Source organism: Typopeltis vanoorti, chromosome 20 (genome assembly GCF_054136105.1).
Source record: "Typopeltis vanoorti isolate ZY-2024b chromosome 20, IOZ_Tvanoo_1.0, whole genome shotgun sequence".
Lineage (NCBI taxonomy): Eukaryota > Metazoa > Arthropoda > Arachnida > Uropygi > Thelyphonidae > Typopeltis > Typopeltis vanoorti.
Window position 1 is genome coordinate 89,266,281 of NC_143568.1, and position 24,630 is coordinate 89,290,910.

The window sequence follows — 24,630 nt, forward strand, 5'->3', positions numbered from 1 at the left end:
CTGTCTGATCATAGGATAGGCCAAATGGTGGGAGGTTATTTAATAGACCCTTGTTCCAGACCAATGGTCATCCATAATATATTTGGAAGGGGAGCTGGTTACGAAACGACCCAGAGTATTGGAAGAATGGTTAGTTTTGTGTGAGATTCTGGTTGATAGTTTAATTATTTTTGTTATATATCATGCGAGGGAAGCAAGTTTTCATCATCATGAAATTCCTGACATGTATCCTCAGGGATGTACAGAATATTATTATTATTATTATTATTATTCAGGCCTCCAAGGAGTCAAAAGACTCATCGAGGGAGGTCCTTCCTAAGACATAAATTCTGTAAAGACTCATCAAGGGGAGGTCCCCCCCTGAGAAACATAAAGTTTATCATACCACTCTTTAAACTCACTGACCGTTCTCGCTCCCACCACTCCATCAGGCAATGCATTCCACGGCTCAACCACCCTCCACACAAAGAAACCACTCCTCACCCTCTTGCTCACAGTTTCCTTTCGTAACTTCCAGGGATGGCCTCTTGTCATCACTCCTTCCCGCTGATCAACCAAGCGAAAGAACTCCCCAGTGTCAACCCTGTAACCACCTCTCAACAGTTTAAAAGTCTCAATCATATCACCTCTCCTTCTTCTATCCACCAAACTCTGCAGTCCACATTCTCTCAGCCGATCCTCATAACTATCCTTGTACAGTCCTGAAACCATCTTTGTCATCCGTCTTTGTATCCTTTCCACAGTTAATTTATCCCCTTCAAATCTTGGGGACCAAATCTGAGAACAATAATCCAAGTGTGGTCTGATCAGAGACTTATACAATGGAATGATAACCCTCTTATCTCTGCAGGTCAGTGTCCTTCTCATAATAGCAGCAATCCTCTGTGTTACCTTCACCACCTTTGCAATATGTCCCCTAAACTTCAGGTTTCTATCAATCATCAACCCCAGATCTCTTGTCTCCCCTACTTCCTCCAGTATAACTCCTCCCATAGAGTATGCAGCATCCCATCGATGTTTCCCAAACCTCAAGACCTTACATTTTGCTGCATTAAACTGAAATCCCCATTCATTTGCCCATCTATCTAGCTTATTTAAATCCTCTTGCAGGGCTACCACATCTGCACTATTACTAATAATCCTTCCCAGCTTTGCATCATCCGCAAACAACTGAATATCCCCCTGCAATCCACTGGCTATGTCATTGATATAAAGGTTAAACAATATAGGTCCTAGTACTGAGCCCTGTGGGACCCCACTTGTAACCCTCTGCCTCCTGGAAACTGCTCCACCATACACAACTCTCTGATACCTATCAGACAGCCAATCCTGAATCCAGTTGACCAATCTGACATCCAGACCCATGTGCTGCAACTTAAATATCAGCTTATCATGTGGCACCCTGTCAAATGCCTTCGCCAAGTCTAAGAAAATTGCAGTATATGCCTTTCCCTCATCTAATGCTCTTGTAACTTTATTATAAAAGGCTAGCATATTGCTAAAACAAGAGCGTCCTTTCACAAATCCATGTTGATTCTCACAGATAACATTACCCTCATCTGCCCAATGCTGTACACGGTCCCTCACTACTTTCTCCAAGATCTTAACAACTACTGATGACACACAGACTGGCCTATAATTAGACACTTCCAGTCTATTACCACCCTTATGCAATGGCACTATCTTACCTTCCTTCCATTCCCTGGGCACCTTTGCCAAAGCCAGACTTCCATTGAAAAGCCATGTTAAGGGTATTGTCAATTCCCTAGCACATTCTCTCAAAACTCGTGGCGAAATACCATCCAGTCCCACAGCTTTACTGACATCCAGAGTACTCAGTATCTGAAACACACTCTCCTCCTGTACCTCCGGACCTCGTACCAGTCCTATCCCTCTAGCATTAAAACTGACTCCTCTAGGATGAAATACTCCAATAAAGTGTTCATTGAACAATTCCACTATGCCCTCTGCATCAGTCACTCTATTCCCATTTTTATCCCACAATATCATTCTTCCACAGTCATTTCTCCTCCTACTGGCCACATAGCTAAAAAATTCCCTAGGATTTTCTTTGGATCTTAGGGCCAATCTCCTCTCATATTCCAGTTTCGCTTTCCTTACCACACGAGTCACTCTTCTGGCCTGTGTCTTATATTCCTCATGCATATCTTCACCTATCTCCTTATATCTCTTCTATAGCCTCTTTTTCGCATGCAATTCCTGTTTAATATTGTTTGTCATCCACTTTACTCCAAATTGCGCCCTCTTCTTCACTTGTGGTATACAACTTACCATTGCTGATAACAAATATTCTTTCACAATTTCCCACGCACTGGTGATATCCCGGCCTTCCAATTCCTCCCTCCATGAAACTTCCCAAAGTTGACATCTAAGACTATTATAATCACCTGCCTTATAATTCCACATAAGTTCCCGTCTCTTTGATACTCCTGCATGTCTATTCATTTTCCAAGTCAACACCATATGGTCACTCTCTCCAACTGGTGGGAGAGACGTCAACTCAGTTATTATCATCTCTTCTGATGCTATAACCAAATCCAAAATTTTTGAACCTCTTGTTCCCTCTGTTACATGTTGCCTAAGACATTTGTCCCTCAAGAATTCTAGAAATTCCATTCCCCTATTGTTACATGCATCTTCCTCTCTCCAATTTATACCACTGAAGTTAAAATCTCCCATAACAATCATTCTTCTTGCACTTGCCAAACTTAGCTGTCTAAACATCTCCTGGTCCCCATCCTCTGTGCTCCTGGGTCTGTAGCAACACCCCACTAAATATCCTGTCTTGCCTACCTCTACCTCACACCATACGCTCTCAAAATCATTTGTCTCACTTCCTTCCAAATTCTCCACTCTTAGAGGACATAGGTCATCACTTATCATAAGCAGCACCCCACCACCTCGCTTTCCCCTCCTATCGTGACGAAAAATGCTATACCCAGCGACTTCTATTCTTGTTTTTATATCCTCTTCTGTCAACCACGTCTCAGTGATCGCAATAATCTTTGGCCAGGCTGATGCTATCTGTGCCACCAATTCCTCTCCCTTATTCCGGATACTCCTGGCATTAGTATACAGCATATAAATGCCATTGTTTCTATACCCAGCATTATCCCTTCTAGACTCCACTGGGCTCAGTGTTACCTGACATTGTCTCCCTTCTCCCAAGTATCCATTCCCACAAGAGGCCACCCCTGCTATCATCCTCCCTGGGACACACTGACTCGTTCAGAACAGCAATCTCTCCAGATGCCTACGTCCTTCCTCATTCAAATGTAAACGGTCTCTCGCATACAACTCCTCTCTTTCCTCAAACGCACTCCAAGCATCCACATATACCAGTCCTCTCTTGTCACACATTCTCGCTATTATGCCATTCAATATCACCGCTCTTCTGCTCAGCTCATCATTATCATACCTAGGCAACACGCACACTATTTTTCCTCTCTCTGTCTTCTTCCGTACAGTCTCAAGCAAAAATCTCATATCTCTCGCTGCCCGACTTACATTACCACTCAAGTCATTCGTTCCTACCATAACAATCATCTCATCCACTCTTTCACCTCTCTTAATTGCCATAGCCACCCTTTCTATTGTTCCTCCTGCAAACACTCCTCACGCATCCTATCTTGAACACCACGGATCATTGAGTCACCATACATTATACCTCTTACCATTCCCTCGCTCCTATTGTTTCCATTCTCTCCTCTTCTTTCATTCCCATACCTCTCTCTTCTACTGTTTCCATTCTCTCCTCTTCTAGCACTCCCATACATCTCTCTCATTCCCTCTCTCCTACTGTTTCCATTTTCTCCACTTCTAGCACTTCCATATCCCTCTCTCATTCTGTCTCTCCTACTACTGTTTCCATCTGCTCGTCTTCTAGCATTCCCATACCTCTCTCTCATTCCATCTCTCCTACCATTTCCATTCTCTCCTCTTCTAGCACTTCCATATCTCTCTCTCATTCCATCTCTCCTACTGTTTCCATCCTCTCGTTTGCTAGCATTCCCATACCTCTCTCTCTCATTCCCTCTCTTCTACTGTTTCCATTCTCTCCTCTTCTAGCACCCCCATACCTCTCACTCATACTACCTAAATTCTCTCTCTCTCCTACTCTGATTCGCCTTGCATTTATCTCTTCCATTCTCCTAATCTTATCTTTCATACTTCTGCTCTCATTCACTAGACATTCCACCTCCTCTTTCAACTCATCTATCTCCCTCTGCAGGTCAGTCACTCTTAATCTAAATTCACTCTCCCAAACAAAACCAACAGTACTAATACTACATAAAAATGTTCCATCATTATTGACTTCTTATCCTCCAAATTAAGTTAGCCTCCATGTTATCTGGCAGGACTCCAGTATTATTGGATGTTATATTTCTGTCTAATAAGGCACTTTCTTACTGTATCAATCCACCTAGAACTTAGTCTTCCTCTAGATCTTTTTCTTGCCATCCTTTCAAAGAACACTTGTTTGCTTTCCCTCTCCCATTCTGTTTAAGTGAACATACCACCTGAGATCAGCTCTGCTAACACATTCGTGATTGCTAAAAAGTCAAGTTCTTTGCTAATATCCATATTTTTAATATGACACTGTCATATTTAAAATGCCTTCTGTTTACTACCCTAATCTTTCTCAGAACTATATCTGTAGTCTCTAGCCTTTGATCAAGCGTTTTATTTCTAATCCAGATACCAAATCCATAATTTAAATTAGTTTGAACACTGTCTGGTATTCAGCTAGTTTAGTGTTTTTACTACTTTCTCTGTTATTCTTATATAAATTTATTCATACCAGCTATGCATTTTGTTGTCTATTTCCATATTTAATTTCCCATCTTCACTAAAAATTTTGTCTAAATGACTGAAATGTTTTATTTGTTTTATAGGTTATGTATTCAGGATGCAGTTTTTGACAATGAAACTAGGCAATGTTTCTGCCTATTTTCATTGTCTTTCTCTTTTTATTGCTGATTTTTATACCAAATTTATTATAGCAGTTATACGGTTTAGTCAGTGAATCCTGCAGACTTGCTGAATTTATTTAGAAGTATAACATCATCTGCATAAAGTAAAGAACTTTGCTTAACATCTCCAATTTTGATATAAGGTTTAATACCAGTTTCCTTGATAATGTGATCCATATAGATGAAGAATAACAGTGGAGATAATGTATACCATTGTCTCACACCTGATTTAACATGAAAGTACCTTCTTCAATTTTAACTCCTGACCTACAACTTAAATATAGACTGCATGTATTGCTAGATATAAAGTTCCATTTATACCATATGAATGCAGCATTTTGAATAGCTTTTCTCTTGACACTTTGTCATATTCATTTTCCAGATCTACAAACCTTAAATACAGATACTTGTTATATTCTCATGTTTTCTAAACTATTTGTCTTTTGAATTAAGCATTATCACTACTTTAAAACTTTTATTCCTCCTTCATTTCTAGTTGAATGTCGTCTACTCCCCTTGCCTTTCCATATTTCAAGTTTTTGATGGTGTTTTGAATATTATTCTTACTCATAGAGGTTTACAAAAAATAATGCAAAATAGAAGGAAGAAAACAGGAAGGCAGTTTGACCCCATAGAAATATGGAAATGTCTAGGTGAATTGGGTGTGACTCTATTAACAGATGCCTTTAACAGAATCATTGAAACTGAAAAAATGCCAGAGGAATGGAAAGAGAGAGAGAGAGAGTATACTAGATCCAATATATAAAAACAAAGGTGATATCCATTCCTGTAGCAGCTACAGAGGAATTAAACCCATGAGTATGGAGGGTATGGGAAAAGGGTAATTGTGAAGAGATTGCAAGACTTGTCAATTAGTGAAGAGCAGTTCAGGTTTATGCCCAGTTGGAGAACATTCAATGCCTCTTTGTTTTTAGACAGCTTATAGAAAGGCACCAGGAGAGTAACATGGAACTTTTTATCATCTTCATTGATTTGGAAAAAGCCTTTGATAGAGTCCCAAGAAAGGAGATATAGAGAAGAATGAGAGGGAGAAAATCATTCCAGAGAAGTATGTACACCTTGTACAAGACATGTATGATGGTTGTAAAACATAGATGAGATGTGGAGCAGGAACCACTGAGGCATTCCCAGCAAAAGTCAGGGTTCATGAAGGTCAGCTTTGAACCTCTTCTTATTTGTTATTATCTTGAATGTATTGACAGAGACAGGAAGAACAGAATCACCCTGGATGATAATGTTTGCTCTTGATGTGGTGATTTGCTGAGCAGATGAAAGATTTGAACAATGGAGGAAAGCTTTGGAAGACAGTGATTTGAGGATTAGCAGAAATAAGACAGAGTACGTGTGTTGTAGTGAAGCAGTAGGAAGTATAACATCGCTGGGCACAGGCATGAATCAAGTTTCTAGGATCATGTAAACCTAGATATGTCCAAAGTGATGGATACCTGGACTCAGAACTCAATAGGATTATCCAATCAGGGTGGATAAACTAGAAAAAGGTTCAGGTATCGTGTGAGATATAAAAGTGTCCAGCAAATTAAAAGGAAAGGTCTACAAAACGGTAGTAAGACCTGCACCGTTTTATAGCAGTAAGACCTGGCAGATGGCCAACAGATGGGAGAAGAGAATGGATTGAGCTGAAATGAGAATTCTGAGACTTACAAGTGATGAACAAGATTGGACAAATCAAAACTAACTCACTTATTAGGGGAACAATTAAGGTAACTTAAGTATCCAGAAAGATTAGGGAATCAAGGCTGCGATGGTTTGGTGATGTTATGCTGTGAGATAAAAGCTATGTAGGAAGGAGAATGTTGGAGATGAAGCCACCAGGCAAAAGAAGTAAGGAAGACCTAAACTACAATGGCTGAACAGCTTCAGAGAGAATAACTGATTGGAGGAGGTTGATCCCCTGCAGCGATCCTGCTCGAGTAGGAATGAAGCTGAAGAAAGAAGGAAATTGTTAAATAAAATTAAGATTGTTATTTTGTATATTCATTCAGGACCAGTGCAAAAAATGTGTAAAATTGAGCCAAGGCTAATAATCAGAGAGCAAAACTGTTGTTTCACTGTAAAGAAATAATTTAATTTTAATTTTTTTTTCCTGTGCTTGTTAATGACTGACTTTCATAACTTATTATTGAATTTAAAATTTTTTTTTTTTTTCCAGATCAAAAAAATCACAAAATACAGCAATCCGCATAGAAAGTATTATTGAATATTTAACATTTGAAGTGTTTAAATACACATGTCGAGGTCTTTATGAAACTCACAAATTTCTCTTCACGCTACTTTTATGCTTAAAAATTGATATTGATAATGAGCGTGTTACTTATGAAGAATTCCAAATATTAATTAAAGGTAAGAAATTTAGGTATTATAATAATTAATAAAAATTCTCATAATAAAGATTTCTTAAACAAAATATAAACTTATTATTGTTAGATAAGGAGCTGTAGCTTACTTGTTTAAAACACCTATCTAGTATACAGGAGACTGTGAGTTTGAATCCTATTGATATCTCATTAATATTTTTCTGCTGTGCTGTCTCAACCTGGAAAATTGCTAAACTTGGAATTTTCAATTAAGAAGGAATGTATGGGAAATAAAGAGCCGATGATTCTGAAAAACTTTGGAGGTTCCTTGTCACAATACCATGGCATAAGAAACTGCAAGAGAAGGATTAGCATCAAATGAAAAATGGTCAAAGGTGTTGGTGGGAAGCAGTATCGGACTATACCTATGATCAGCAGGATAAATCAAGCATGAATTTAAAAAATTTATGAGTAGCATCATTAAGTAGGAGCTGTAAATAAAACAGGGGGGAGAAGTTAAAAAATAAAAAAATATTATGTGAGGAACATAAAGAGTAACCAATACAAGGTATGCTTGACAAAGCACAGAAAAGAAGAGCAACTAACATGATAAGAAAGTCAAAATCAGTCAAGAAGGGATAGAAAAGTTATCTCTTTTTATACAGTTTTGATATGATTATTATTAATATTATTATTATTATTACACTCTCCATGGATTCAACAGACTCATCGAGGGAGGTTCATTCAACTGACAACACATTTATCATATAGAATCTTGAAGTCCTTAACACTCCTTGCATTAACAACACATTCTGGTAATGCATTCCATTCACTGACAATCCAGGAATGACCTCTGGTTCTTACCCTCTCACCTTCTACTCTTTTTATAATCCCCTCTGGATTAATCTGATAAAATCCTCTCACTAACTTAAATGTCTCTATCATATCACCTCTCTTCCTCCTATCCACCAAACTCTGCAAACCATATCTCTTCAACCGCTCTCTCTCTCTCTCTCTCTCTCTCCCCCCCCATAGGCAGCATTCCAAACTCCTCATATTGTCTTAGTCAATTGTCTCTGAACTGTCTCCAATGTCTCCACATCACATTGAAAACCAGGTGACCAGATCTGAGCACAATAGTCAAAGTGTGGTTCTTATACGGTGGCTCAACCACTTCCTTATTCTTTCAATGTTAGAGTACTTCTTATCATAGGTAGCACTATGATGTGCAACCTTTACAACACTAGCAATATGCCCTCTAAACTTCAGTCTACTGTCAACCATCACTTCCAATCTCTAATCTCATCCACCTCCTGCAGTACAGCACCATCGATATAGTACATAGCCTTAGATTTCTGCACTCCGAAATGCAACATCTTGCACTTATTGATATTAAAACCACAATCCCACTCTTTTGTCGAAATAGAGTCTATTGAAATCTTCCTGAATGGAATTAACATCAGTAGTACTACTTATAATTCTTCCCAAATTTGCATCATCACCAAATAACTGAAGATCCCTATTCAATCCACATGATATATCATTTACAAACAAGTTAAACAGCAGGGGCCTAAGAACAGAATCCTGGGGAACCCCACTGGTTACCCTTCTTATTTGAGAACGATAACTTATCATGTGGCAGCCTATCAAATGCTTTTGCATAATCTAAGAATATCACTATATATGATTTTCCCTTATCTAACACACTTGACACCTTATCATAAAATGAAAGTAAATTACTGGAACAGGACCTACCCTTTATAAATCCATGCTGACTATCATAAAGAATGCCATGTCTATCAATTCTGTATTCTATTCCTTACCAATCTCTCCAACACCTTGCCCACAACTGCAGTTATACAGACAGGCCTATAGTTGGAAACTTGTTTTAGAACCTTGCTTGTGGAATAATACTATTTTGCCTTCTTCCCACTTCTTAAGAACCCTACCCACTGCAAGACTTTCATTAAATAACCAACTTTGGTGCACATTCCTTAAGCATATGTGGTGATATGTCATCCATTCCCACAGTCTTATTTACATCTAACCCAACCAACACCAGATACACCTCTGTTTCTTTCACTTCCAATTCTCCTAATACTTGCATCTCTTCTATATAATGCACTGCATCATTTATACCAGTATGATATATGCTGATAAACTGCTCCTTCAATAATTCCACTATATCCTTTGCAGCTGTTAGTCTGCTGTCATGACTATTCACCAATGTTAATCTGCCATAATTATTCTTCCTCTTGCTTGCCAGAGGAAGAATTCAGAAAAATTAGCAAAAAAATTCCCTTGAGTTAACCTTGGCCTGAACACCCGATCTCCTCTCATACTGTATCTTTCCTTTCTTTACCTTGCCCATCACCCTTTCTAGCCTGCACCTTATACTCTTCATGGATCTGATCACCACTAACTGTCTTGTACTCCTCCTCCCTAACATTTTCTTTTCCAGCACAGCTTGCTTGATTTCACTCCCACTCTAATTACCATATTTGCCGGCATATGAGATGCACCCCCTTTTTTTTACACATTTTTTTAAATCCTCTTCCTGATTCCGCCAAGTTCTTATCATTTTCTCAGTTAGGGGTGGCCCAAAATGCTTCTCTGCAGCCTTGTTTCCATGTTCTTTAGCATACAGAATCACACATACCTTGTATGCAATGCTGACGTTTTTCAGCCATAATTTGCCAAGAAATTTACAGAAAATTTAACGGCACAAATTTATCACGTCCACAACAACCACGACAACAATTGGAAAGTTTAAACGAACAAGAACACAGCTGTGTTCCTGTGATCATTGACGACAGCCATGCGCAGGCACTTCCACTGAACTCTACGTAACTCGAATGATCTCACACACTGCAAGGAAGCAAGAAAGAAATTGCGTAACTCGGAACAGAGAAAATTTCCAGAAATTAAAGTAATAAAAAACTGGGTATCGGCATATAAGACACACCCTGTTTGTCAGACCTATTTTCAAAGGAAAAAAAGTGCGTCTTATACGCTGAAAAATACAGTACTCGCTTAACCCTAGGTATGCAGTCATACATTGCTTTTTTCAGATACTGCCTTATGAGTTTCCATGCCTTGTCAACATCTTTATCCTCATTATCCTCTCTGCTCATCTACCCTACATACTGATACTAACTGCCTACAGAGCTTCCTATAATCATCTGCTTTATACTTCCCCATGTATCCATATTTGGCAGTGACTTTTTCTTGTTTCATCACTTCCCAAACAAGTACCTCATGATCACTCTCACCAACTGGCAGAGTGTCAACACTGTTTAACAAATACATCTTCTGAAGTTATCACCAAATCCAAAACATTAAAGCCTCTAGTTGCTTCAATCGCATGCTGCTTAAGATACCTATCTCTCAGAAATTTCACAAACTCGTTCTCCTTGTTCCACATACTCTATCTCCTCCTTCCCGTCTATATTCCTGTAATTAAAATCACCCATCAGGATCACCTTCTTTTTACATTCCTGACTAATTTGCCTAAATATTTCACAATCAGCATTCCCTGGCCTATAACAGCATCCTGTCAGATATACTAACCTGTTTATTTAAACTTCACACCACACAGATTCAAAATCTGTGTATGCACCATCAACTACCACACATTGCAGTCACAATTCCTCTGCAATCATTAACAGCACTTCCCCTTCTCTTTTCAGATCTCTATCCTTCTAATTCTATTCCCAACATCTTATCCTCCTCAGACAAACAAGTTTCACTTATTCCAATTACTTTTGGCCATGCCATCTCAATCAATGCCACATACTCAGCTCTCTTGTTTCGAATACTCCTTACATGTGTGTATAAACATAACAATCACTGTGTGTTTGAGGCCATCCCACCAGCACCGACATTCTCTATTCTAGCTGCTATACTACACCTCTCTCTCTCTTTGGTTTGACTACTCCCATTTCCCTGATCCTGACTGTGATTTCCATTTTTACTTGTCTCATCCTCATCTTTATGCATTCCATCACCTGTGCTGTTGCAACCACATTTTGAACCTCATATCAATCTTCCTCCTGCTGTACAATCTGTTGATTTGTGCTATCCTGTTTCACAGGTAGACTCTGATCATTTGCTACATTAACTTCTTGACTCTGTGCCTTCTCAGAAAACAATAGCCTTTATAAATGCCCAACACCAATCCCATTCAAATGTAATCCATTAGTTTTATACCGTTTGGACTTCCCTTCAAATTCAATTCACAGATTTACAAATTGAACCCCTTTTGCCTCACACAACTCAGCCTTCTTAGTTGAAGGGGGGGGGGGGGAAGAGATAATGAATATTACTATTCATTATCTCTGCCCCTCCTTCTCAATTCACTGTTATCATACCTGGGCAACATGCCTACGACTTTCCCAACAATACTATTCTTCTTTAAGCGCATTCGTAGCGCAATTGGAAGAACGACGGTACATTGCGCCCTTCGACTGGAATAGGCCTAAGTTCGATTCTCATCGCGATGGGAGGAATCTTTATCTAGACGATTTCAATCGAAGGTGAGTTAGCCGATCTCATACGAAGGTAGCAGGGTTTTTTCTCCCGGAAACTTGGGTTTTTCATCCCGCATACAGAGAAATCGGCCCTTCAGAACACACGCAATTTACAGACAAAAAAAAAATACTAGTTGTGGTGGAGGTCGGCGGTAGATGGCGTTGATGGAGATGATTCTTAGTAGAGGCTCAGTGTAGTAGTGGAGACAGTTGTAGGTGTTCTCCCGCGATGAGTCTTCAGACTCCTTGGAGGTATCAGGAATAATAATAATAATAATTTACTTGCTGCAACAACTTCCTCAAGTTTCTATCAACATTCTTGTCCCCAACTAAGTCATTTGTGCCCTCGACTACCACTATATAGGAATTTCCTTTTTTGCAACTCATCAGTTATTACTTCATAGTTCCACCAGGAAAACACGTTTTGTGCACTTTATGACTAATCATATCTCTTATGATCGAGTCCCCGTACACTGATCTACGACTATCCTTTCATTCTTTCTTTATAACATTAACTTCCTGCTTCTCCTTATCATCAGCCAGTTTCTCCTTTAGCTGTTTAATATCCTCTTTGAGATGTTTCATTTCGCTTTTCATTTTCATTAACTCCTGCCGAAGCTCTTTTACTATGGTCCCGACATTTGCTCCCGTTTCTAATCTCTCTAATTTATCCAGACACTTTTCACATATGTTAATGCTTTCCATCTTCTCGTTTACCCAAACAGTCCACAGATCTTTCACATTTTTTTGGTGCATACATATATAGCAGTTTTCGCAATGCACCAGTGCGAAAAATCCATGGCAATGCTAGACTTTTGTACAGTAGCCTTCCATGCTGCTGATGTATGTTTCTTTATGGACACCATCTTTAGAAGTTGCGGTAGTACAACGAACAAGTAGCAAAACACAATATAAATGACAAAATAATTTCAACACAATATTAACACTGAAGGACACTTGTATTCACACTGAAAAAAATGTAGCACAATTTGGGACAAAAAGTCATACTTTTTTATGTAGCACAATTTGGGAGAAAAAGTCACACAAATTTCAAAAAAAAAAATTTTTTTTTTAAATATATAAATATCACCATGTAGCAAGTAAGAGAAAGAATGATTATGGAAGGATAACTTAAATGAATGCTGATGACAGAAATGTGACTGAAGCAGAAGAAATAGTTGAATTACTACTGAGTGATCACTATGCAAGAATGTGTCATCGAGAGGAGATGTAGTAATATCCAACATGACAAACAGAGGATGTGTTTAGGATATTACAAAATATCACTATGAATATAGCCATGGAGATGGGTGAGATATAAGTTTGTTTGTTGTAAGAAAGTTCAAGAGAATTGACATTGCCTTTATCCAAGCATAACCATTTTACTTTTCACTCTGATATAGTCCCAAAGGACCAAACAGAGAGCAAGATAGTTCCTTTACATAATGGAGGCTCTAAGAAGAGTTTGCAAATTATTGACCACTCAGTATTTTAGAAGTCGTGGTTAGGGTTGAAAAGTTGACTAAAGAGAGAATTCGGGAATGTAACAATAGCTATATGGTACTCTATGGGTTCACCATGACTTTGTGAAGAGTAAATCTTGCATATCCTTGACAAAGCCATAATTTTATCTACATAATTGCTCACTTTTTTATAATAAAGCTGAGTTGAATAAAGGAAATGGCTTTGTCAAGGATATGCAAGATTCACTCTTCACAAAGATGAAGAATGCAGATGATGACCAGTGATGTGTACTGATTTCACTGTTGTTTAATTTGTAAATTATCAATATGGGGTATAAAAACCAGAGAGCACAAAAATGATATAGAAAACCTATAGGATGATTTAAATAGATTAGCATTGTGGAAAAAGTGTAATAGTTATAGTTTTATGTAGCAAACTAAGGTTTGGAATAAAAACATTTCAATCTGTTTATTGCATTGTATTGACAGAATGAACTAAACTGGGCTGCAAGAAATTGATATGACAAGGGATTTGGGGGTTATGGTAGACAGGGATTTGAAGTACAGAAGACACATTCCAAAAGTGGGCACATTCCATGGATCACTTGATGCTGAAGAACACATGGATAATAAGGGATAGTGTGGTTATTATCTCTCTTTATAAGGCTTTGATAGGGTCACCTCTTAACTGCTGTACACAGATTTAGTCACCTGTGTTTCTTGACGGTGTGGAAGTGGTAGAGAAGATCCAGAGGCCAGTGACCAATGTTGTATCAGGTCTATAGAACATTTCCAATGAGGATGAACTGAAGGTTTGAAGGCCTGCAGGTTATGGTTATGAAGTGTAGCTGATAAACAGAAAAGAGAGGATATGGTAAAAACATGTAAGTTACTAAAAATATTTCATAAGATTGGCTGCAATTCTTAAATTTGATGTGTTGTTTGTGTTATTTTTTCCAGATTGAAATCATGCATTTTGCTTTACTAATATAAGGTAAGTTACAACACTGGATTTTGTATACTCCAAAGTGGGGAAGGGGATCTTTGAAGGTGTTGAATGTGTTTTTCAATTTTGCAGGAGTTTTAAAGATAGCATTGAGGTTGTAATTACATAGCATGCTATTATTTTGTCTGATATCCCCTTTAATGCATGGAATGACTATGGTTTTACTGTAATCTATATTACTTCGATTTTTAGGTGTAGTTTTGTGAAGAATTTTATTGATGGTATTTTTTTTGCTGCAGCCATTGTTCATAAACATACTGCTAATAATTTGCAGTTCATAGGAGCTAGCCCATTAGAGCAAATTGTTATTGCTCTATTTCTGAGGTGTTATAGTTTTTTTGAAGGATGGTGATAAGAGATAAGATAAATGGATTAGCTGGTGTGTGTGGGCCTGCAGTAGACAATGAAGGATAGACTGCTGAAGGGAAAATGTGTGACTAGTGTATTCAGAAATGAAGTGAATTTTGGTTTTTAATTTCAGTAGTAAATTGTATGCATTCATTTTGTTTGTTCTGATTGTTGAAGAAGGTGTTCAAAGTTTGGCAGCTCTGTGGCTGAATAAAGAAAATATTGTCAATGTACATTTAGAGCACATTGCTTAAAAGCTTTAATATAAAAGTTGGCAATAGGAGAGAGCATTAGTAAGCCCATGGCTGTACTTTCTTTTTTGTTGGTATTTTTTTTTTTTTGCCACACAAAGCAACCAAAACATAGTACATTGGGCAAAGAGAGCAAGTATAATATCATACAGAAATTTGTTCTAAAAGAGAAGAAATTTTGTCATTGATTGGAACATTTGTGATTTGGGCAGAAATGTCAAAACCTGACTCACAAATCATCTTCACCAAGCATTATTTGTTTAATTTCATTTATGAGGTGTTGTGTGTTTTTATATAGGAGGGGAGAATGACCAACTAGCCTTGAGTGTCAAGCTAGTTTCCTGGCTAAATGATAACGAGAGCAGTACCTTTATTTATCAGCCAAAGCAGAACATTACGATTATGTACTTTAAGGAACACCATAAATTCTAGAAGAATGTGTGCATAATGTGGTAATAACAGTGTCTGACAGCCAACTTAAATAATTTAACAGTTTTATTTTTAATACTGTTAGTCTGGTTATAGTTCACTGGTTGATTGCTGTCAGAGACTAATTGATTCATTTGATGAAGGTAAATTGGATACAATTTTAATAACAATGAATGCAAATTTAAAGAAACCTGAAATTTTGATTAATCATCCTAATCTAAACAATAATGATGGCCTAAAAATCCCAAGAATATGGATGGCACACAATCAGCCCATATAACTTCTTTTCAAGTTCTCCAGCATTTCCTCACTTCAGAACTCGAAGCAATAATTTCAGCTCTTATTTCATATATTGGCCACCAATATTGTTATTATTATTATTATCATAGTGGTATCTGATGGAGTCAAAAGACTAATCCTTGGAGACCCCACACTAACCATTATTCACACAATACCTATTATACGTCTCTTTCATTCGCTCATTAGCGATTAATTCATTCACTGTTGGGACAATCACAACTACCTCTGGCAATCCAGCCCACTCATTCACCTCTCTCCAAAAAAGAATGTTATCGACACACCCTTCCTAACCACATTCTTATACAGCTTCCATCAGTTAACCCTTGTTCTTCCTGCTCGCTATGTATTGATAAATTTATTTTGTGTTGGTCTTGTAGAATCTCTTTTAGTAACTTGTTAGTTTCTATCATATCCCCTCTGCTCTGACTGTTAACAAAACTCCACAACCCACAAACCCCTGTCACCAGCTTAGTCACTCATCTCTGAATTCTCTACACCACCTCCTTATCCCCAAGAAACCCACTGTTCTTTTCTGTTAGTATTTGTATGCTAGTAATTATCTGTTAGTAATCTCTTGCCAAACAGATAACAGCATCCTAGCTTTGTTATTGCAGAATTATTATTATTTGTTTTTTTTTCACCAGAGATCAGCCCAGAAGTGGTAAAACGCTTGACCAAATCATGTCACTTTAGCATACCATATGTATTGTAATATAGCATCTCTTTATACATAATGTGTATATTCTAGATACCTTGATATGAAGATTGAAGGGTCAGTTAATTATTTTGGTTCATATTAAACTGAAGTTATTACCCTTACACAGTAGTTATCTCAATAATTTTATTATAATGAATGCTGATCACTGTAACTGTGAAATAAATGGCAAATAAGTTTTTCTGCTTGATCAGAAAGTAAATTATACTTCACAAAAAAATATTCTTTTTTTTTTGTTGTTTTTTTTTTTTTTTCATTTATCTAACGATGAGCAAATAAAAGTTTGCGTGTGAAGTATCTTTGCAACTAGGCTATTTGTATACAGAGATATATGGCTTACATCAAACTACCCCAGTATCTAATCAGATAATTCACAGCACTCCTCCTTTCAAACATCTAATCACCATGCATTGCAGAAAGGATCTATATCCAGATCAATTTCAACCTTTGTTGAGGTGTCACCAGTGAGAGCTTAGAATTAAGTCAATGGCAAAAGTCATATTTCCATATATTGTTAATAAAACAGTGCTCTCTGCTACTTATATATTTTATACATGTTGTTATTTATATATGGAAATATGACTTCTAGTGATTGTCTCTCAGTATCTCCATGGGTGTTGCTTCCACCAATGAGACATCAATTAAAGAACTTATTTAATTCTCCAAGAAGCCCCAGTCCAAAGCCCAGGGTGTAACAAATACATTTCTCCAGTTACTTGCTAGATAAAGGTGAAATAGGACACATGATCCTAATCTGGAAAAGGAACACAAGCAGGCCTTTTTGATCATGCTCATTATGATATAAAGTGAATTTGAAAGGTAGTTAGGAGAACAGAAATATGCTCTATTCGAATGGGTTTGGTTTGGCAGTTATAGTGACTGCTGTTTGGTGACAGAGAATATATATATACAAAATAGAAAGAGTTATGGAAGGGCAAGTGGTCATTGAATACAAGGTCAAAATATAGTGCATTTGGTAGCACAGAGAGAGAGAGAGAGCGAGAATTCATGAGAGTAAGGATTGGATTAGAGTAACAAGCAGGAAAATGAATGGCCATAGTGGAGGAGACAGAGAGGGTGTTAGAGAACAGAGAGAGAGAGAGTATAGGTGGGATAGCATCCAGTGGATTGGAATTAATTATACCTAAGGAAACAGAAAAGTTTATCAACAGGAAAGGAAGTTGGCAAACTCACGGACCGTTATTATAAGGCATGTGCAAAAAAAATGATACTTCATGTGATGAAAAATGACTTATGATACTTCATGGTAGATGTTATGCTTGTATATTAAAGAAAGAAGGTGCACCATATAGGTGTCACTAGTGTCATGAGAGTGAACATAGTGGTAGATTTGAGCCGTGCTTTTTATCTCAAATTGTGCTGCATTTTTTCAGTTTGGATAAAAGTGTCCTTCAGTGGTGTTGTTGAAATTTTTTGTTGTTTATATTGTGTTTTGCTATTTGTTTGTTCATTCTGCTTCTGAAAATGGCATCCATAAAGAAACATATGCCAGCGGCATGAAGGCTTTTGTACAAAGGTATGGCTCACTTTTGGACTTTTCACAGTGGATGCATTGAGAAAATTGCTATATGTATTCACCAAAAAATGTGAAAGATTTGTGTACAGTTTGGGTAAACGAAAAGAATGAAAGTATTCATAAGTGTCTTGATAGATTAGAGCATACATTCACAAGCTTTTTCGGGCCACTGCCCACTTTGCAAGAGATAAATTTTGTAACGCCCCCATTATATAAATTATATAAAATTTGGTTTATTTTTGTACAAATCAATTAGAAAAGTGGTTTTATATATTTTATATATATATTTTGAAATGAAATATAACGAATATATTGCTACTGTAAACATAACCTATTATACACACATATATACATGCTCTATTTTCTCATTGACATAGAAAATTGACATCTATTTCTATCTGACTTGGTAAATTTTCAAATGATTAAATAATTGAAATAGAAAATTGATAAAAAAATTGATCGTGTAAGACGGGCATAAGATGAATTAAAATGCAATATTTAAATTTTAAATGATTATCTAATTGCAAAATCACGAAAATAATTAATTTTTAAATATATGTTATTAATTTCTTCTATAAAGAGCCACCGACCCCTAGACAGCCTGAATGCTCCCAAATGCTTCTGATCCCACTATAGCCCCCTGGAAGGCTTCAGCGCCCACTGGGGGGGGGGGGGGGGGGGGGTACCACCCACTTTGGGAACCTATGGATTAGAGCAATTAGAAATGGGAGCAAGTGACAGGACAGTAGCAGAAGAGCTTAAGCAGGAGTTAGTGAAAATGAAAAGCGAAATAAAACATCTAACTGAAGAAGAGATTGGCTGATGATAACGAGAAAGAGGAAGTTAGTATTATGAACTATGGGGACTCAATTATTAGAGGTGTGATTACCAATAAAGGTCACCAAACATGCTTTCCTGGTGGAACAATGAAGCAAATAACTGATATCTTACAGAAAAGAAAAGACTAGACATCAAAATTAGTGGTAGTCATGGACACAATTGACTTAGTTGGGGAGAAAAAGGATATTGAGGAAGTTGTTGCAGCAGGTAAAGAAGAATAGTGCTGTTGGGAAAGTCATAGGAAAGCCCAGATATGAAACAGTGAATTCAGGAGGAGAGCGGAGATAATGAATAGCAAGATGGCTGAGTTGTGTGAGGTAAATGGGGTTCAATTTGTAAACCTGTGGAGTGAATTTGCAGGGAAATTGGAAACTTTGAAGCTGATGGATTACATTGGAATGAGTTTGGTGTTGAGCATTTAGAAAGTTTGTTTTCTGAGAAGACACAGAGCCAAGAAGTTAATGTAGTAAATGATCAGAGTCTACTTGTGAAGCAAGATAGCACAAATAAATGGATTGCATGACAAGAGGAAGATGAATACGAGGTTGAAGATATTGTTGCAGTAGCACAAGATGATGGAATACATAAAGGTGAGGATGAAACAGGTAGGAATGGAAAGTGGAGTCAGGATCAGGGAAATGAGAGCGGTCAGACCGAAGAGAGAGGTGTGGTATAGCAGCTAGAATCGAGAATCTTGGTGCTGGTAGAATGGACTCAAAGACATGGGGATTGTTATGTTTGTACACAAATGTAAGGAATATTCAACACAAGAGAGCTGAGTTTGTTGTATTGTATTGAGTCAGTATGCCCAAAGATAATTGGAATAAGTGAAACTTGGTTGTCTGAGGAGGATGTGATGTCTGGAATAGAAATAGAAGAATATATAATTTTCCAGAAGGATAGAGATGTGAAAAGAGAAGTGGGGAGTGCTGTTAATGATTGCAGAGGAATTGTGTCTGCAAAGTATGGAAGTTGATGGTGCATGCACAGATTTTGTATCTGTGTGGTGCAAAGTCAAAATAAACAGGTTAGTATATCTGACAGGATGCTGTTAGTTATAGGCCAGGGAATGCAGAGAATACTGATTGTGAAATGTTTAGGCAAATTAATTGGGCATGTAAAAAGAAAGTGATCCTGATGGGAGACTTTAATTACAGGAATATAGAATGGAAAGAGGAGATACTATATGGGAACAAGGAGAGTGAGTCTGTGGAGATAAATATCTTAAGCAGCATATGATTGAAGCAACTAGAGGCTTTAATATTTTAGATTACTAAAACAACTTTCCTTAGGTGATAACTTCAGAAGATGTAGTTGTTAAAGAGGTGTTGACACTGCCACTGGTTGGTGAGAGTGATCATGAGGTGCTTGTTTGGGAAAAAATGAAACAAGAAAAGATTACTGCCAAAAATATATACATTGTGGAAGTAAAAAGCAGGTGATTATAGGAAGTTCTGTAGTTAGCTAGCATCAGTACATTGGGTTGATGAACAGAACAGAAAAGTTGTTGACAATGCATGGATACTCACAAGGCAGTATCTGAGAAAAGTAACATATAACTGCATATCAAAGATTAAGTGAGTAAATAGAGTAGGAGAGAAATGAATGAACAGTAAAATCAAGCAAGCAAGCTGGAAAAGAAAATGTTGTGGAGTAGGTACAAGGCAGTTGGTGATGACTGGATCCATGAAAAGTAAAAAGTGCAGGCTATCAAGGTGACGAGCATGGTAAAGAAAGAAAAGGTGCAGTATGAGAGGAGAATGGCTGATCAAGTCAATATTAACTCACGGGAATTCTTCTGCTTATGGCAAGCAAGAGGAAGAGTAATTATGGCAGATTAACAGTGGTAGATAGTCATGGCAGCAGATTAACAGCTGCAAAGGATATAGTGGAATTATTGAATGAGCACTTTATCAGCATATATCATACTGTTGTAAATAATGCTGTGCATTATAGAGGAGAGAGAGAGAGAGAGGCAAGTATTATTATTATTATTAAACAAGACCTCATGGAGTCAAAGACTCATCTAGGAGGTCCTTTTATCTCATCATACCATGTCTTAAACACATTCAAACTCCTAGCAGACACCACACTCTCAGGCAAGGCATTCCAATCACTCACAACTCTGCACGAAAAAAACCTGCCTCTCATTCCCCTACTCACACCCTCTTTATACAGTTTCCAGGGATGACCTCTGGTTCTCCCCTGATCTCCCACTATTCTCTGTAGAACTTCTCCACCATTGATCCTATAACAACTCCTTACCAACTTGTAGGTCTTGTAGGTCTCTATCATATCTCTCCTCTTCCTTCTCTCCACTAGACTCTGCAAATTACATCTTTTCAATCTTTCCTCATACTCGACATTCCAGAGGTCAGAAACTACCTTAGTCAGTCGCCTTTGGACCCTTTCCAACATCTCTTCATCTTTCTGAAAACCAGAAAGATGAAGAGATGTTGTGACCAAATCTGGGCACAATAGTCCATCAACCAGTCAACCAGGTGACCAAATCTGGGCACAATAGTCCATGTGTGGCCTAATCAAAGCCTTATACAATGGAACAAGAATCTCCCTACTTCTACACGTCAGTGTCCTCCGCATCATTCCCAGAAGTCTTTGTGTTGTCTTCACAATTTTGGCTATGTGTCCCCTAAATTTTAGATCCTTATCCACTATCACCCCCAGATCTCTTATTTCCTCTACTTCCAACAATATATTCTCACCAAGCATAAATTCTGCATCCCATCTTTGTTTTCCAAAGATGGGAAAATTGGAAGTGAAAGAAACAGAGGTGTATCAGGTGTTAGTTGGGTTAGATGTGAATAAGGCTGTGGGAATGGATGACATATCACCACATATGCTTAAGGAATGTGCACCACAGTTGGTTATTTAAATAACCCTTGACTTGGTTATTTAATGAAAATCTTGTAGTGACTTTTAAGGAGATTCTGGTTCCATTGTAATAAGGCCCTGATTGTCCGCACGGTTAGCCGAGTGACTATGCGCTTCACAGCCATATGCCTGGGAAAGGAGTGTCTTGGGTTCAGTTCTTGTCGCCGACATGAGCAGCTTAAGGATCTTTCTCAGGCATTGCCAAGTTAGCTGGTCTTGGGTGTGGACAGCAGGGTTTTCCTCCTGTAAGCAGGCAAATCATCCCCCATGAACACACACACGGATTATAGTCAGGAATACTTGAATCCCAGCCATATGCTTGATTAGTCAGATATGCCAGTCCCAAGCCCAGATAAAATTTGGGGGGAATGAGATTGTGCCATACTTCCTCGTAAAAGGGACCTCACGGCTGTTATATCATCATAAGCTATAAATAAAGACTCTGACTAGCCCACATATGGAATACTGTGCAAAGATTTGGTCACTTGATTTTCAAAAGGATGAAGACAGATGAAGTTAGAGAGTATCCAGAGACGATCGACCATAATAGTTTGTGATCTTTGGAATGTTGCATATGAAGAAAGATTGAATGACAATGCAATTTTGTACAGTCTAGTGGATAGGTGGATGCTGGATGATATGATAGAGATGTACAAGTTAGTAAGGAGTTGTTATAGGATTAATGTTGAAGAAGTTTTTCATAAAATAGTGAGAAATTGGGGGAGAACAAGAGGTCATCCCTGGAAGCTATATAAGGAGGGTGTTAGCAGGAGCGTGAGAACCAGGTTTTTTGCATGGAGAGTTGTGAATGATTGGAATGCAATGTCTGAGAGTGTGGTATCTGCAGAGAATTTGAATGTGTTTAAGGTGTGGTATGATGAGCTATGTGTATGACAAAAGAGACCTCCTAGATGAGTCTGTGACCCCATAGGGTCTTGGGATAACAATAACAATAATAATTTCACTTTTAGATATAGATTTTATGCCACTTATTTATTAAATGTGTTCTGGTGCATGCAGCCTGACCATAGATACCCTGGCACCATTAAATACAAAAACAATCAAACAAACAAATCAACTTAATTGTTAAAAACTAAATCTCTGTTCTTGGACTGACTCTTACCTGGCTTAACCGCCCTACTGGCAGGGTGGATGAAACAGTGAGACCAAATTGCACTTCTTATCCATGTTATTCAATGGGTGTTACGAAATCGTATCTAGATTTAGCTGGACATCTATAGACGTCATGGATGGTTGGGAGGGGGGTTAATCACATCACTTCCATAGCATCTTCAGATTCCAGAAACTTGGCATAATTTTTGCCCAAGACATTACTTCTATCCTGCTTAGTTACTTAATCTACATAAATCTCAAGTCTGCCCAGCCTTTAAATACTGCTCTCAGATCTAGGGTGGTACATCAAAGTCTTCTCTAAAAATTCTTGAAGCAGTCCAGAAGAGAGCAGTTTGGTCAATTGTTGACCCATCTCTCACAGACTCTCTTCAGCCACTGTCTCATAGATGCATTTCTGAAATGTGTCCCTTCTTCAGATATTTCCACTGAACAGTCATCACTGTTTAGCAGAAGTAGTATCCATTAATGCCCTCCCCATTTCTGCTCAACTTACAGGAACATGAGCAGCAGCTGCTCGATATCCTTTTACAGTTAAATTGCAAACTCACCAAGCCTGTTACTTTTAGTCATAATTTGTTCCTTTCACCTCAGATCTGTGGAATAGTCTCTCCCACAAAGTAATTCCCAAGGATAACATTACTTTGCTGTGATCCCAACTTACAAATGGGCATTTATTTACTACATTCCTTGTGACTTTGTCTGTCAGGAGTGATATAGAAAATAAAAAATACCACATTGTCATGTGGCAATTTATCAAAGTTCTTTGCAAAATCTAAATACCACTGCATATGCATCTCCCTTGTCCAATGCATATGTCATCTTGTTATAACAAGTGGATTACTAAAACATGATTTTCTGTGTTGCCGGTCTAAGACGATACTGCTATTATCCATCCAAATCTAATTTTGATCCTTGCTAACTTCTCTAATACTTTAATCTCAACTCCATACATACAGATTAACTTATAAACCAAAACCTTATTCTTATCACATTCCTTATGATGAGAAACAATTTTGCCCACTTTCCACTCCTTGGAACTTGACCCAAAATAATGCTCATTAAAAATGTACATCAACATTGTTGTTAACTCTCTGGAATATTCCCTCAAAACACACAGCAATGCATCATGAAACATTATGGTCTTATTCATATCAAGTTTATTCAGTTCCTCATATACCTCTTGTACACTCACTATCAGTGCCTTTTCTCCCTTCTGCATGATGTCACTACCATGAGGATAAAATACCTTTATAAATTGCTCATGTAATACATCAACTTTATCATTCTGCCATTTTTCACCAGCCAGTATCATCCTTATATAATCTTTCTTTCTTCTGTGGGCTATATTGAAAGAAGTATGTGCAGATTTTTTTTTTTTCCCTCATTCGCTAAATGTTGCTCATACTACACTTTTCTTATCCTTACCAAGTGAGTAACCCATCTCACCTGCTCTTTATACTCCTGATGCAACTGATTACTGTCACTCATTTCTTGCTTACTCCATAATGCCCTCTGCCAGACTGCATGCCTCACCTCTTTATTCATTCATTTTCCACCTACGTTAGTTTGGAATACGTTCGAACATTGCCTCTGCCAGATAGTTCCTGAGCAGGTCCAAAGCAGCATTGATCTTCTTCCCATCCTTCCTCATCCATGATATAGCTGCAAACTGTTTCCTGAGATGGTCATAACTAGCAGTCTTATAATTCCATGTATATATATTCCTTTCTCACCGAGGTTCTCGCATGGCTAGCTACCACCCAACCACAGTTTATGGTCACCAACTCATAATAATATCTTCTGATCAAATTATAAAATCCAAGATTCTTGATGCTCATGTTCCCTATGTACTGTGT

The 24,630-nt window shown here is 37.8% G+C and overlaps 1 protein-coding gene across 1 annotated transcript in view; it reads left to right on the plus strand.

The window, feature by feature from the left end:
* Positions 1-24,630, plus strand: part of LOC150095635 (dynein axonemal heavy chain 8-like) — a 2,108,518-nt gene that overhangs the window by 1,786,448 nt on the left and 297,440 nt on the right. Inside the window, exon 71 of the mRNA XM_090409931.1 lies at positions 7,186-7,376. Within this exon, the coding sequence (XP_090266057.1) occupies positions 7,186-7,376 (191 nt within the window). The remainder of the gene's footprint in view (positions 1-7,185; positions 7,377-24,630) is intronic.